Source organism: Cyrtonyx montezumae, unplaced genomic scaffold (genome assembly GCF_038088225.1).
Source record: "Cyrtonyx montezumae isolate F1298 unplaced genomic scaffold, pur_monq_1.0 scaffold_3, whole genome shotgun sequence".
Classification (NCBI taxonomy): domain Eukaryota; kingdom Metazoa; phylum Chordata; class Aves; order Galliformes; family Odontophoridae; genus Cyrtonyx; species Cyrtonyx montezumae.
Window position 1 is genome coordinate 149,220,421 of NW_027072034.1, and position 13,862 is coordinate 149,234,282.

A 13,862-nucleotide genomic window follows, 5' to 3' on the forward strand; every position below is an offset into this window, starting at 1 on the left:
CACTAGATGGCCTCCAAAGATCCCTTCCAACCTCAACCATTTTGTGATTCTGTGATTACTTTTCTTGCTGTTTCAAACAAGCAGAGTTGAAATGGAGCTAGATCTGATTTACCTACCATTGTAGGAAGCTCCAAGTTTATGTAATCAGTGCTTCAGTTTTGCAGACAAGAAGTCTTGAGTAGAAGAACAGGGGAAGTCTCAAGTATCTATGGAAACCAAAGCTTTTAAGCAGATTAAAGCTCCTTTATTGCTGAGCAATCAGTATTTCAGTCTCAGTGGTGATGGCTGTAGAAAATGTTTCTTGGAAATCTTGCTTGTGTAATTGCACAGGTCCAACAAACCTTTTGGAGATAGGGCCACACAGGTTTGCTAAATTATTTTGCTAAATAATTATTTGCTAAATTTGCTGTTTAGTTCACTAATAAAGATATGAGAAATAATAACTGACAAATAAATAGGAGGGAAAGTTTACTTTCAAGATGCACTGCCAGGACTTTGACAGTATCCTGGTAGTTGCTATATTTTTCCTTCTGTCTGAAGTAGGATATGTACACCTTCTTTAAAAGACCTCTCCAGGGGTCAATTATGTAATCTTTTTAAAATGCTGTGGAAGAAGGTGGAGTAATGGGTAGAGGAATTATTTACCTTCTAGTAACTATTTGTGTGTTTTAGCAAGCTTCCTTTTCTAACACCCTTTCTAACAGTGTTTTTCAGCTGAAATAAATTTGCAATAGTGGTCAGTTCAGTGTTGTTTCAAGATCATAGTTATTTAATCATATTTCTATGGTAACTTCAATGGTAGGATCAGCAGCTTTATCCCTTAGAAATGGCTTTTGCAGCTCTAAATAGATGTGACTTGCCAAAGAATATTTGAAGGTATTAGAAGAGATGGGTATTTACTGCTTTCAGGTGGCTGCCAGTATGAAATTTGTGTGAAAATGCCGTGGATGTGATTTAGATCAAGAGATGAAGAAATGTGATTTAGATTTTTTTCCTCCGTGATAGCAATTTTTCTCCAAATTTTTGACCCATTTGAGTGAGACTGATGCTATAAACAGTTGCAAATCTGTTTCCCTTATTGAGAACTTCTCTATCTTATTGGAACAATGGGGATTTTAGTGAAGCAATGGTTAGCTGCAATTATAGATGTAGAATAAAAACAGCAGTGGCAAATATGCTGAGAAAATAAATTTGAACAAATATGATCTTCATGGAGATACTCCTGTTGTGTTACAGAGCCTAGCTGCTGTGTTTTCAAAAATAACAACCACCAATATTGCTGCACTGATTGTTGGATTAACGTGCATCGCTCTGCTGCTGATCGGCAAGGAAATCAATCTCCGCTTTAAGAAGAAACTACCAGTTCCTATTCCTATGGAGATCATTGTGGTAAGTCAGTTGTGACATTCTGTAGCTAAAGTATGTACCTCTTCTAAAGTTGTAGAATTGATCTCTTTTTTTTTTTTTATCAAGTCTCATGGGGCTTTAGGGTAACTTCTGTGGAACACTATTTGTTTGAGACTTGGTGCAGTTGAGTGTTTGGGTGCTCCTGAGGTTAGGCAGCGATGTACCCAAATTTTAGGCATGAGCTCCCAAAAAGGAATTGAGCTTTGGCATCTGGAAGAGTCTCTGCAAGACTTGCCTCTGAGTGGCACGCATTGCAAGAGCTTAGAATCCCCTTCTGAGGAAAGGATGAGGTTCTGCAGGACCCGCTTTCTTTTTGAAATGCAGTAGTAGAAAGAGGAGCAGGAACCAGTGGGACTCTTCTTAGCTCATGATGCATTTGCGGATTTTTAGGTCATTATTGGCACAGGAGTTTCAGCTGGAATGAATCTGACTGAGTCGTATGGAGTGGATGTTGTTGGGAAAATTCCTCAAGGGTAGGAGTGATATATTCTTATTCAAACTATACCTTTTTCATACAGTGTGGAGCTTTTATTACAGTAATTGTAATCATTTATTTCTTCTTCAAGGTTAAGTGCACCAGCAGTTCCTGAGATTCAACTCATCCCAGCAATATTTATAGATGCAGTAGCAATAGCAATAGTTGGATTTTCAATGGCTGTATCTATGGCCAAGATCTTTGCCCTTAAACATGGTTACACCATTGATGGGAATCAGGTAAAAGTATTTGACTTTTTCCATGGAGAATATTCACTATCACCTTCATTTCTTTATTAAAGTAGAAGGGCATACTGGACAAAAATTGGTTTTTCTTTCATTAGGAAATCAAGGTTTTTTTTACAACCTATGCTATAAAATGCCAGGATTTATTTTAAGCACTCATACCTCTATTTTAAGAACTAGTTATACTTGCACCTTTGTTTTGGGAGACTTTAGTTGAAGGTTGGACGTGTGCATGAACAATAATTGTTGGGACAGCCATTACTTAGGCCACTGTCCTGATGGGCAGTTGTTTTACTTCTGCATTCTTTCACAGTGAAGCGTAGAGTTCCCATGTGATAAGTATATTGTCTTCTGTACCAAAGAACTACTATATATGATTTAGAAATTCCAATTATGTTTTACTTTTTATTTATCCATTGCAAATAGTTAGCTTGTTCTGTGGGTGGTCATACAGTTGTTGTTTGTTTTATTCTTAATAAATAGATATTTTAGGGTAGGAGGCAGAGAACATTATTTGTATGACAAATCATTTTGATGCAATTTTAGTATTAAAATTCAAGCTATCCCCAAATTGAAGAAATTCTTACAAACTATTCTGTCGTTCATTTTAACTTTCAGTCTCACTCATCACAGTAATGTTTAAGGATGAGAAATGTCTCTAGCACTTTATCAAATACTTTGCTTAACAGATGATTTAATGTGCATTAACTCGTACTTGTGGTTCCTTCACATGCACAAGTTATGATAGGGTAGCTATGAAAGCACTGTAAATAAGAGGTGGTTATTATTATGTATGGATAGCTCCACCTTCATACAGTTGCTAAGTATAACTGCTTTTTGTTTTGCTCTGTTTGTTTTGTTGGTTTTTTTTTAACACAGGAACTTATTGCCTTGGGAATATGTAATTCTGTGGGGTCATTTTTCCAAAGCTTTCCAGTCACTTGCTCAATGTCTCGGAGTCTCGTTCAGGAAAGCACTGGTGGGAAAACTCAGGTATGTAAACCCACATTTTGAGCCAAAATTGTTTTTTTGTTGGTGGTGTTTTTTTTTTTTTTGGTGCTCCAAAGCTGAAGTCTGGAGTTTCATTAGACTGCCTTATTTCTCTGCCTTGGCCAGAAAAAGTAACTGCAGTTTCCCCCGTTTCGTATCCATGCTGACCAGGACAGAAGGCTGCATAACAGTGAAAATGGACAGGGAGGGATCAAAAATGACTCAAGCAGTCTTTTGGGAAGCACAGGAGGCATTAGCTAATGAGTATTACTGCCTTTTGGGGCAGATATGGATATTCATATGTCATTTCTTGCTTATTTTGTTCAGATTGCAGGTGCGCTCTCTTCAGTTATGGTTCTGTTGGTACTCATGGCAATTGGATACCTCTTTGAACCACTTCCACAGGTAAGGTGGTTTTGACTGCTAGGCACTGCATGTCAGTGAACAGAAACCAGCTAGTATTGCTTAAAACAGTGATTGTGGAGTGGCTGATGAGTATGCAATCAGTTGGGGCTTGATTCAGAAACCCTTAAACTTCGTGTAGATTCTTGCTGTAAGTTAGATGAACAATTAATAAATATTTGAAAAATACAGCATGCTTTTGTTGTTGCTCTTTTTTAATATTAGCCACTCCAGACTGTTTCAAAGACATACAATTAGTATCTTCAAATGATTCCCCTTTTGATGCAGAGAAGAGTCCAAAAAGTTAAATGAGAGAATAGATCAGCTGGGAGAGGGTTGGGATTTGATGATAATGGCTCAGCATAATGAGTTGTTTTCACTGCAATTTTTCTTATTTGTATTAAAATTTATTCATGGGAATAGATATACAGTGATTAAAAAAAATCAACTTGATGCTAGCGACATGGCATGGGATGATGTACGGTTCCTGTTTTGTTGGGTTTTGTTTGATTTTTAATAAGAGATGTATATTTGGTTTATACCTACATGACAGCCATGGAATTTTTACAATGTATTGCAGAGAAACCTGAATCTGAGATTACAGTCTAGCTGCTTCAAGTACTGCAGGCACTATAATTGCAGCAGCCTGAAGCTCAGGAATACATGATTTCTCTTGCCAGGAGGAGAGTAAATCAAACTATACTGACACCGGCTTGCCATTTCTGAGGCTGGAAGAAGTTGTTTTTTTAAGCAGAACATCTGCAGTAGACTTATATCAATTTTATGAGCAGAGAAAAGTTATTTTTGATGCTCTGAAGCAGGTTTATTTTGCTTCTGAAAATAACATTCATGTAATATTCCTAGACAGTGCTAGCTGCAATTGTAATGGTGAACCTGAAAGGAATGTTTAAACAGTTTGGAGATGTTGCACACTTCTGGAGAACCAGTAAGATTGAACTGGTGAGTAATACACAGCTCAGAGCATATATTTTACTGTACTCAATGTGTTGCTTCTCCCTGTCCTCCAAAACGGAGTAGAAACTTAACAGGGAATAAGAAATCGGGTTGCACTGCAGGTGAGCATAAGGCATTACATTACCCTAGGAGAGCAACCTGTTGCAGGCAGGAATGTTTTTGTGCTTGTTCAACAGCCTTTAGCTCAGGTCAGAAGTAGTTTAGTTGTGGTAAAAGCAAAGCATGTGCAGTGTTGTTATAGAAGCTGTACTGAAGGCTATAGGAATGCCTGAGAGGAATTTGAAATACAGAGTAACAGAGAAAACTACATGAAGGTATTTGTCATCTTCTAAGATGACAAACCAAAAACCTGTCCGTAGTGATTTTCTGGATTAATGTTTGTTTGTTATTGACCTAAAGTAAGATCCATGATTTGCAGTGGTGTGCTTACTTCTGGGGGAACATGGAAATGTGACAGAGACCACAGTGTCCTGACACATAGGTAGTCCTTGAGATCATGGAGCAGATATCCAACCTCAAAAGTTAATTGCAGCCATACATATATATATATAAAATGATTTCCAAAATTCTTGATGACCGGGGAACTAAATCCTTGAGATCATTAGAATAAAATGGCATGTCCACATTATTGGCTTGAGCTGCTCTTTGAGACCTGTGAAGTAGTCCTGCTGGCTCAGCAATGCAGCTAGTTTCTATATGGTATGACACAGAGACCTTAGCACACTGGAAGCACTGAGTTTTCCCTTTCTCAATAGCAAATTCCTGTCACCGTGCGAATGGAATCAGGTGCCTCATCCAGACAAAGACAATTGATTGTTCAGGAGTTCTTATGGCAGTCCTTCACGTGTTTTATTTCTGTAGTTAACAGTTCACACTGCAAATAGCAGGGTTTGCAACGTGGCCAGTCCTACTACTCAGTAAAAGATGAAAATAAATGAGAGCTGCTTTTGCACACCTTGTATGTTTTCCCCTTCATGTCGGGAGTCTGATGTCAACACAGCATTCCTTGGAGAACAGGACTTAATGCATTAATTAATATGGGACAATTTGCCAGATGTTATGTTAGTGTGCCTTGAGCTTTTACACCCTTTCAAAGGTTAAAGCAGTTACAGCCTGCTATCATGATCAGTTACACATAGCCTGTTCCCGAGCAGAGGAGATACATAGGCTTCAGGCTAAGTGATGCTATTGTTTTTGTGTTAACCAAGAGGATGCATATTAATTCAGAGCTTTTCTTTGTTTCAGGCCATCTGGGTGGTAGCTTTTGTGGCTTCTCTTTTCCTGGGACTAGACTATGGTTTGCTTACTGCAGTAGCATTTGCAATGATAACCGTTATTTACAGAACACAAAGGTCAGATTTCTTTAATGAAATCCATGTTTGTTGGACGTCTGTTTGGTCCTGTTTGTTTAAGGGATGCAAATAAGCAGCAGACCTTTCCTCTCCCTTCAACTGCATACAGAATAGAATCTGCTTCCTAATGTAGCTGGTGCAGGACATGACCCGTGGCCCTGACCTAGGGTTCAAATTTTATTTTTCTAATTTTTGATGAGCATGAGAGCTGCAATTTCAGTCATAGATGGGAATTTTGATTTCTTCCTTCACTTAATCCTGTTTATATTGCTTTTAATGTCTGGAATACAGAACTTCAAGCCTGTTTGGTGCTAGGTTCATTAAAAGATTACCTTTTCCTTGCACTGTCACAGTCCAACTAAAGCTGTGTCAGATTATCACTAAACATTTAAGTATTTTATAAAGAAGTTCTAATTCATCAGAAAAGTAGCCTTGCCTTTCTAGTTTCATATCACGTCTTCTTGCTCTCAGTCCAGAGCTTTTAGTTCACAGAAGTTGTCCTCCAGATCTAAAGTGGAATGATTTCTTGCATGTGTGAATAGGGCTTCACCTGTTATGTGAGGTTTCTGTGCTCAAGGTGTTCTCATCTAGAAGGGAAATCTGTACCTTGGTTTCCATCTGCATTGGAGTGGAACCAAATCCTGAGATTTCCACTCTGCATAGATAAGTGTATTCTTCTGCCAGCTGTACATGGTTTGATCCTTGCAGACATCACTTTGTTGTCATACTGCCCTCTGTGTTGGGAGTGTTCATCTGCTCAGGCACACTTGTTTTGGGAGCAGGCTATTGCAGTGTATTTGTGCCAGTCCAAGCTGCAGTACTTATAAGACAGTTGATGAAGTTGCACCAGCTTAAACCAAAGAAAATTTACTCTTTAACTCTGCATGCTGTGGCCAATGCTTCTCAGAAAATGGCAGTGTTACAGTGCTAAGCTTCTAAACTATTTCTGCATAGTTTAGAAGTTTAGAACCATAGGCCCCCTAGTTTTGTTTCTTCCACAAACCACCCTTGACCAAATTTAGATAAAATTGTGGCAGACAGAATGACTATATGAAATAAGATTCAAACTATTTTAAGCACTCACTTTTCTACTTTTTAAGTGATAGTATTGTAACATTTGCCTCCATTTCCCTCCAGACCCCAGTACAGAATCCTTGGTCAGATTCCTGACACAGATATCTACTGTGATGTGGAAGAGTATGAAGAGGTAGGAGTGTATTTTTGTGTGTGGCTTTATGTACTGGAACTGAGATGTGGCAATTGACTGGCATGCACCTGCAATATGCTTTCAGGAAGCAGATAAATTTAATGTTACTAGGAAAAACCATCTTGTTAAAAATGCTGCCTTCTTGTCCTGCTCGTATGTTTGACTAGGAGATGATCAAGAATAACCTTTACACTAATTATCATTGTGCTGGCCTTGTACAGAATGGTGAGATATATAGAAATACCACTGCTGAACCTGCTGTGTACACAACTGCAAGTGAGGCCACCTTCTTTAGTTGTGTGACAGTATTAAATGAAATCTATAAGCACCAGAGTGGCTTAGGTTAGAGGGGACCTTAAATATCATCTAGTTCCAAACCCACTGATGTGGCAGGGTTGCCACCCCCCAGCTCTGGCTGCCCAGGGCCCCATCCCACCCAGCCTTGAATGCCTCCAAGGATGGGGCACCCACAGCTTCTCTGGGCAGCTGTGCCAGGGCCACACTGCCCTCTGAGTGAAGAATTTCTTCCTAACATCTAACCTAAATCCTCCCCTCTTTTAGTTTAAAGCCATTCCCCTTGTTCTGTCACTAATATACAGTGCAAAAAGTCAGTCCTCCTCCTGCTTATAAGCTCCCTTTGAGTACTGGAAAGCTGGAATGAGGTCTTCCTGGAGCCTTCTCTTCTCCAGGCTGAGCAAGCCAAACTCCTTCAACACTTCTTCATAGGAGAGGTGCTTCAGCTGTTTGATCATCTTCATGGCCCTCCTCTGAACCCATTCTACCAGCTCCGTATCCTTCCTGTACTGTGGGCCCCAAGCACAAGCTTTTCTAAACAGCATCTCCTTGCCTTTGTCCGTCCCCTGCTCATTAAGCAGACTTGATTAATGGCATAATTGCTTGCCGTGCACTTAGCTTCTTATAAATGTGATATTGTTCAACCAAAAGTTGGCAAAAGCAAGGAAGAAAGAAAGAGAAAGAAGGAAGTCATGCCTTTGGAGGCTAAAAGGGAAGCTTTCCTAGATCTGAGAACTGTAATACTTAACTCCTTTATATGGCTAGATCGTTCTTTGTTATGGCACTGATTCTGTGCAGTGTGACACTGGAAGGGTGGAGGCCCTGATCTCCCATTGGCTTTGCTCACAGCAGTGCTGGCTGTGCATGATACATGCTGATAGCCATCCCGAGTTGGCTTTTGGGCTGCATGTTAACAAGTATTCTAATGTCTTGTACCTGTGCAGGCAATACTTAATGCATCCAATGCTTTTTTTTCCTTAGGTTAAAGAATATCCTGGAATAAAAATATTTCAAGCTAATGCATCGCTTTATTTTGCCAATAGTGAGTCATACACAAGTGCACTGAAGAAAAAGGTGAGTAGAGCAAAGTCTTTAATACCTATGTCTTGAAAATTCAAACTTATTTTTTTCCTGAAACATGTTTATCTTTCAGGCCCTTTAGTGTAGTGCAGTAGATTACTGGTGCCCTCTAGTAATCAGTAAACACAGAAACACAGTAAAATATGAGAAGGTGATCCTACAGCCAACTGCAGATCATCTTAGCAAGCAACAGCACAGGGGGAGGGAATAAACAACATGCAACGTATACTTCACCTCCTGCCTAACCCATGTCTGACTGAGTGGGAATGATGGTAACAGAACTAGCTAAAGGCAGAACTGCCTGACTTGGTAACAATTACACGTTTACTAATTTCTGAAAACTTTTTCTGTAGCTCCCATGGCGAGTCTTACACAAAAGAGGTGGGTGGTACTTCTTCAGAAAGCAAGAGGTATTAGTGATTTATCTCCACATGCACTTACCTCCCCTTCGCTTTCCACACTCAAATCAGCATTCTGTTGAAATATGGCACCTCTGACCTGAAGGGAGGAATGTGATGCATCTCTTCCTCATCTTAACACAGTGCTTGCCAAGATTATTCCTTCTTCCTTTATACTGTTCTCACTACCACCAAGGAACACTGAATAATGCAGGCGCCTTCGAAATTTATGACAGTGATGAATTCAGTGCTAATAGATACTGCAGTGTCATCCTTACAAGCTGAATCTTGTCTGATCGTGCTTTCTTTTCATGCCAGACTGGAGTAGACCCTTGTGCCATATTAGCAGCAAGAAGAAAAGCCCAGAAGAAGCATGCCAGGGAAATAAAGAAGGCCAACAAAGTCAAAAAGAAAGCTGTACTGAAGCTAGTGAGTTCTTCGGTAACTTTACCTCTGCTTCATCGTGATGCTCTCTGGAATTACTGTTCTTGTTTATACAAGGAAAGCTTGGAATACAAGCACTGTGTAGTGTGGACAGACTGCTAAGGAATAGCGTAAGGATTAGAGGCTGGAATGGATAATTGTGTTGAACCCTAGTTACATTCAGGTGCAGTGTTAGCAGAGCAGAGCCTCTCGTGCTGTCATACTGTCTCAGCAGTGCTGTGAGCAGAAGATGGAGAGATCCAACTTCTGCCACTCCCCCCTACGTGTTTGGAGCAATCACGTGGAAATAGGGTGTGATTAAATTAACTCAAATGAGCAGCTGTAATAAAAAGATGCCATCCACGGTTTGATTGTGGCATGAAAGGCTGGAAGAATATATTTGTGTAGAGGAAGGGGATCTACGCTGGACAAGTACTGGCTATCATTTAATTGTGTTGATCTTCTCTCACAGACTAACGATGTGGAAGCGAGCGTAAAACATGAGATAGCAAGTGATGGGTTACCTGCAAATGGAAAATCTGCATTTGCTGTCCGAGACGGGTCTCCTGATGAGCTGGAACACTTTGTAGAGCCCAAAACAAACATCCACTCTTTAGTTCTGGATTTCACCCCAGTGAACTTTGTGGATTCTGTTGGAGCAAAATCATTAAAATCAGTAAGTAGGGTCTTTTTTCCCCTTTTAAAAATGTAGATAATAAGTGAGTACCTACCAGGGAACCTGTCCTTGTGGGATGAGAATGTCAACTTGAGTACAAGATAGTGTCTCATGTAATCATGGCTTTAACTCTTTACCTGGTGTACAGAACCTGCTTTGGCAGGGGGGTTGGACTCGATGATCTCTTGAGGTCCCTTCCAACCCCTATGATTCTATGATTCTAACTCTGTAGCTCTGTAAGTTTCAGCTGAGTGGTGGAGAATGTGGAAAGTGCAGCTCTCCTGATAACTAGCTTACATCTTCCAGAACTGTTATGTGCAGTGATATACCTGCTTAACTTTGGTTTGATTCCATTGCAGATTATAAAAGAATACAAGGAAGTCGGTGTAAATGTCTGTATTGCCAGCTGTAGTGGTGAGTTGAGCTTTTTATGTGACCTTTATAGGATAGATTGTATTTTATCTCTTTTCCTCTGGCCTTGAATTTTGTGCTGCTGGGTGCCTCAGCAGTATCGGTGCTAATTTTGCATTAGGATAGGATTTGAGGAAGAGCAAACACAGGGAGTCTTCACTTCACTGAGAGTGAAGCATTGATGTAATGAGTTCTGTGAGGACTAGATCTTGCTCCCATTTTTTCCTGCTGGCAAACTGTGAATGACACATGTTGCAGCTTGCACTTGTTCTAATAACATAATAAGAAAAGCTGGAAGTGTTCTAAGCTACAGTATTTGCAACTGTAGCATCTTCAGCCAATAACAGACTTCTCTGTATGGTGGGAAAGGAGGGTTACTTTCTTTTGGAGTAGAAGAGTAATGATTCATCTTTACATTTAAAATGTTTTAAGTAATGACAAGTAGGACTCAATAACTCTTGTCAACACCCTCCTGAGATACTGTTGTTTTCCATCTTTGTACTTGGACGTATGCACTGATGCTTGTGGGTTTTTTTTCTCTTGTAGACCCAGTTATGAATGAGCTGTCAAGACTGAATTTTTTTGATAACACTGTAACAAGAGAATTGCTGTTTCACAGTATTCATGATGCTGTCCTTGCTTGCCAAGTGAAAGACAGGTCTGCTTCACAGGCTGCCTTAGACCACTGAAGAGTGGCAACTGGCAAAATGGACGCTGGATTTATGCTGATGGAGACTTTCTTGGATATTCACTTTGCACAGGTTGAAGGGCACCTAAGGCTGTCTGTATCTACGGGTATAGAGTGAGGCTTATTTTCTGTAGGAAGAGTGGACAAAGAATTGGAAGCCTTCGTGCTCTTGGATTTTCAACTTCAATCAGGGTATTACCTTTCAGTGACATAACCATACAGTTATGCAGGATGAGAAAAGTTATTGTATCATGCTAGAATCAGAATCTGGTAGACATGACATTCCTATCCCTGCTGAGAAAATGGGCACTTTAACTCACTTGCAGAGGATAATTGTTCTGCAATTCCAATGTACTGTACCAGTGTCTTCACAAAATTTTCTTAAATAACTTTTAAAGCCTGATGTCAGCATCTGCATACCACAGATTCATAGAAACTGTGATAATCTGCCAGCTGGATCGGTGAGTTCACACCGGTGGCATTAGCTGCTGTTCTTTTTCAATCTTGATGGTACCATTTTGTTGTTTTTTTTTTTAACTATCTAATATCTAACCTGCCCCAAATGTCCTGATCCCTTCGTTGCCCATGGATTTTCACTGTGAGTTTCATATCTGAAAACCATTGTTCAATTATTACATTATCAATATGGTACTTACACTGCCAAAACCTGCTTAGACTTTCTAGAAAATAATACAATTCATTTTAAGCAAAAATTATTCTGTCTTCACGTTTGAAGGCAAAACTTGTTTATGCCAGGAATGAGGCCTTACAGAATTGACTTAAGAACTGATGCCCTATATGCAGTCTCTTAAGATGGAATAAAAAAAATTAGGCAAGGTTTGAAGTCTCAGAGGTCCAAAAAAGTCGTACTTTTCCATTGCCTGATATGTCTTTCTACCTACCAGCACAGCTGCTTCTGCCTCAGCTTTTGAATGTTTGTGAAATAGATTTCAATAGCCAAACACACTTTTGAGTTCTATTTTTAATTAAAATGTAGGGTGTTTTGGTTCTTTTTCTTTCTTTTGTCTGTACAACCTGGCCACTATGGTACTATTTAACTTCAGGTGTAAAACATAAAATATAGAATCATACTTCTGGCAAAAGGATGCCTGTGTTCCCCAAACTCTCAGTGTGAATCTGGCTCAAGGCAGGAGCCTGGAAGTGTTCCTTTGTGAGTATCTCAATAGCACACGGGCAGTGCAAGGAGGCTCGCTGCCATTTTGTTTTGCACCCTGAAAACAAGGGCCCTGTGCATACTGAGTTCCAACGGTTTTCCCTCTGCTCAGTGCAGAACTTGCTACTTTTCATTTTGGTTCACACTGTTGCGATTATGGTTTGCTTCAGGTAAACTGAGTTTCCCAAGAACCGGGGGCAGCGAGGGAAGATGTTTTCTTTCCTCCAACTCCCCTGCCACCAGGGATAGGAAGCTTTCTGCATCAGAAGATATTGCTTAGCTGGAGTTAAAGTATGAATGCACATTAACACAGTGTGTGTTTATTTAAACAACTTTGGGTACGTTTTATAATGTTTACTTTTTAACAAGCCTTTGTATCTGCATACAGTATCTATTTTTCTACTTTCAGCTTGTTGCAGCTTCGGTTTTTAACTATGCAGTCTCTTCTGTTCACATCAAAATCCTGTCAAGTTCTAAAATAAAGTGATTATCAGGACTTTTCCAAACTCTCCACTTTGTCTCAGCAAGGCTGTGCGTGTGGGACAAGCCAGCAGCCCGTGGCTGATGTGTCTGTTGTTAAGGGGTGGGCTAGGAAGGGTCACCACCAGCATGCAGGTCCTTCCAGGCATCAAATCCAGCGTGCAAACACCAGTGCTTCTGAAAAAGAAACTTAACAGTTGGGTACGTGTTGGCAAAATGTCTTGGAGGTGGGTTGGGACAGCTCATTTTGACAGCTGTGTGCAGCCTATAGTAGCTGGTAGTGTGTTTTTCTTTCCTATCTTGTGCACGCCTTCTGTTCTTTAATTGTGGCCTTCAGAGAAGCTCTGGAAAAGTTATGCCTTCTTATGATTGTACTTGAGTCATCTGTAGCTTCTGGGTGTCCAGTGCTTTTCCCAAGCAAAGCTGCTTTCCCTAGAACTGGGCAGCAGTACTTTGTCTGTGACACCAAATGAGCAAACAAGTGCACACATATACATGGGGTTAGGCTAAAACAGCACCAGTTGGTGTAGGGTAAATAATACCCAAGGATGGTACTCAAAAATAGTATGTAAGATGGTATATTTCAGTAGGTCTATATCAATGGTACACAGATAGCAAGCAAAAGAGGGTGGCTCACCTTTAGGATGATAAAGGCTCACCTTGGACTCCACGTGGGAGAGATCTCCAAGAAGAGATCCTTCCCTGGTGGTGGTCAGCCCTTAAATGGGGTTAGGGAGAGGTGGAGCCAGGCTCCACCCCTTCCACTCACACAGGTATATCACCTTCACCTGTGGCCCCATGGTTGACTCAGTGCTCTGGTGACCAATCAGTGGTTCAGGCCGTGATTCAGCAGTTCCCATACAGTTGGTTCACCAGATTTGGTACTGTCCTACTATTGGAGGGGACAATCTTCATGTCAGTGTACAGGAAATCCTCCCTACTTATGGTCTAACAAATTAAAAGATGATGGGGGAAGAGCTCAATGGGCAAAGAACTACTTCTTCACTAGTACCATTACCCATTTGAGCTGAGGAAGCATTCCCTGTGCTGTTATCATCCCTTGGCTTGCATTCTTGCACTTCCACAAGGCACAGTGATGCAGATCTGCACTGAAGTTTGCTTGCTTTCTAGTGTTCAGGTTCCTGCTCATCCCCCTTCTGGTTCTAACACCCCCTTAAAGCCCTC

The 13,862-nt window shown here is 40.5% G+C and overlaps 1 protein-coding gene across 7 annotated transcripts in view; it reads left to right on the forward strand.

The window, feature by feature from the left end:
* The window catches only part of SLC26A5 (solute carrier family 26 member 5), a 31,610-nt gene extending 18,917 nt beyond the window's left edge, over positions 1 to 12,693 (forward strand). For 5 of the 7 annotated variants that reach the window (XM_065743631.1, XM_065743630.1, XM_065743629.1 and 2 more), the window contains exons 7-19: positions 1,237 to 1,389; positions 1,798 to 1,880; positions 1,974 to 2,121; positions 3,007 to 3,120; positions 3,445 to 3,522; positions 4,384 to 4,479; positions 5,740 to 5,846; positions 6,984 to 7,053; positions 8,329 to 8,421; positions 9,144 to 9,266; positions 9,721 to 9,924; positions 10,284 to 10,338; positions 10,882 to 12,693. In XM_065743631.1, coding sequence (XP_065599703.1) covers positions 1,237 to 1,389; positions 1,798 to 1,880; positions 1,974 to 2,121; positions 3,007 to 3,120; positions 3,445 to 3,522; positions 4,384 to 4,479; positions 5,740 to 5,846; positions 6,984 to 7,053; positions 8,329 to 8,421; positions 9,144 to 9,266; positions 9,721 to 9,924; positions 10,284 to 10,338; positions 10,882 to 11,024 — 1,467 coding nt within the window. In that variant the 3' untranslated portion in view covers positions 11,025 to 12,693. Of the gene's footprint in view, positions 1 to 1,236; positions 1,390 to 1,797; positions 1,881 to 1,973; positions 2,122 to 3,006; positions 3,121 to 3,444; positions 3,523 to 4,383; positions 4,480 to 5,739; positions 5,847 to 6,983; positions 7,054 to 8,328; positions 8,422 to 9,143; positions 9,267 to 9,720; positions 9,925 to 10,283; positions 10,339 to 10,881 lie in introns of those variants that run through there. The other 2 variants (XM_065743633.1, XM_065743634.1) reach the window with 2 other exon arrangements.
* Positions 12,694 to 13,862: the final 1,169 nt, after the last annotated feature.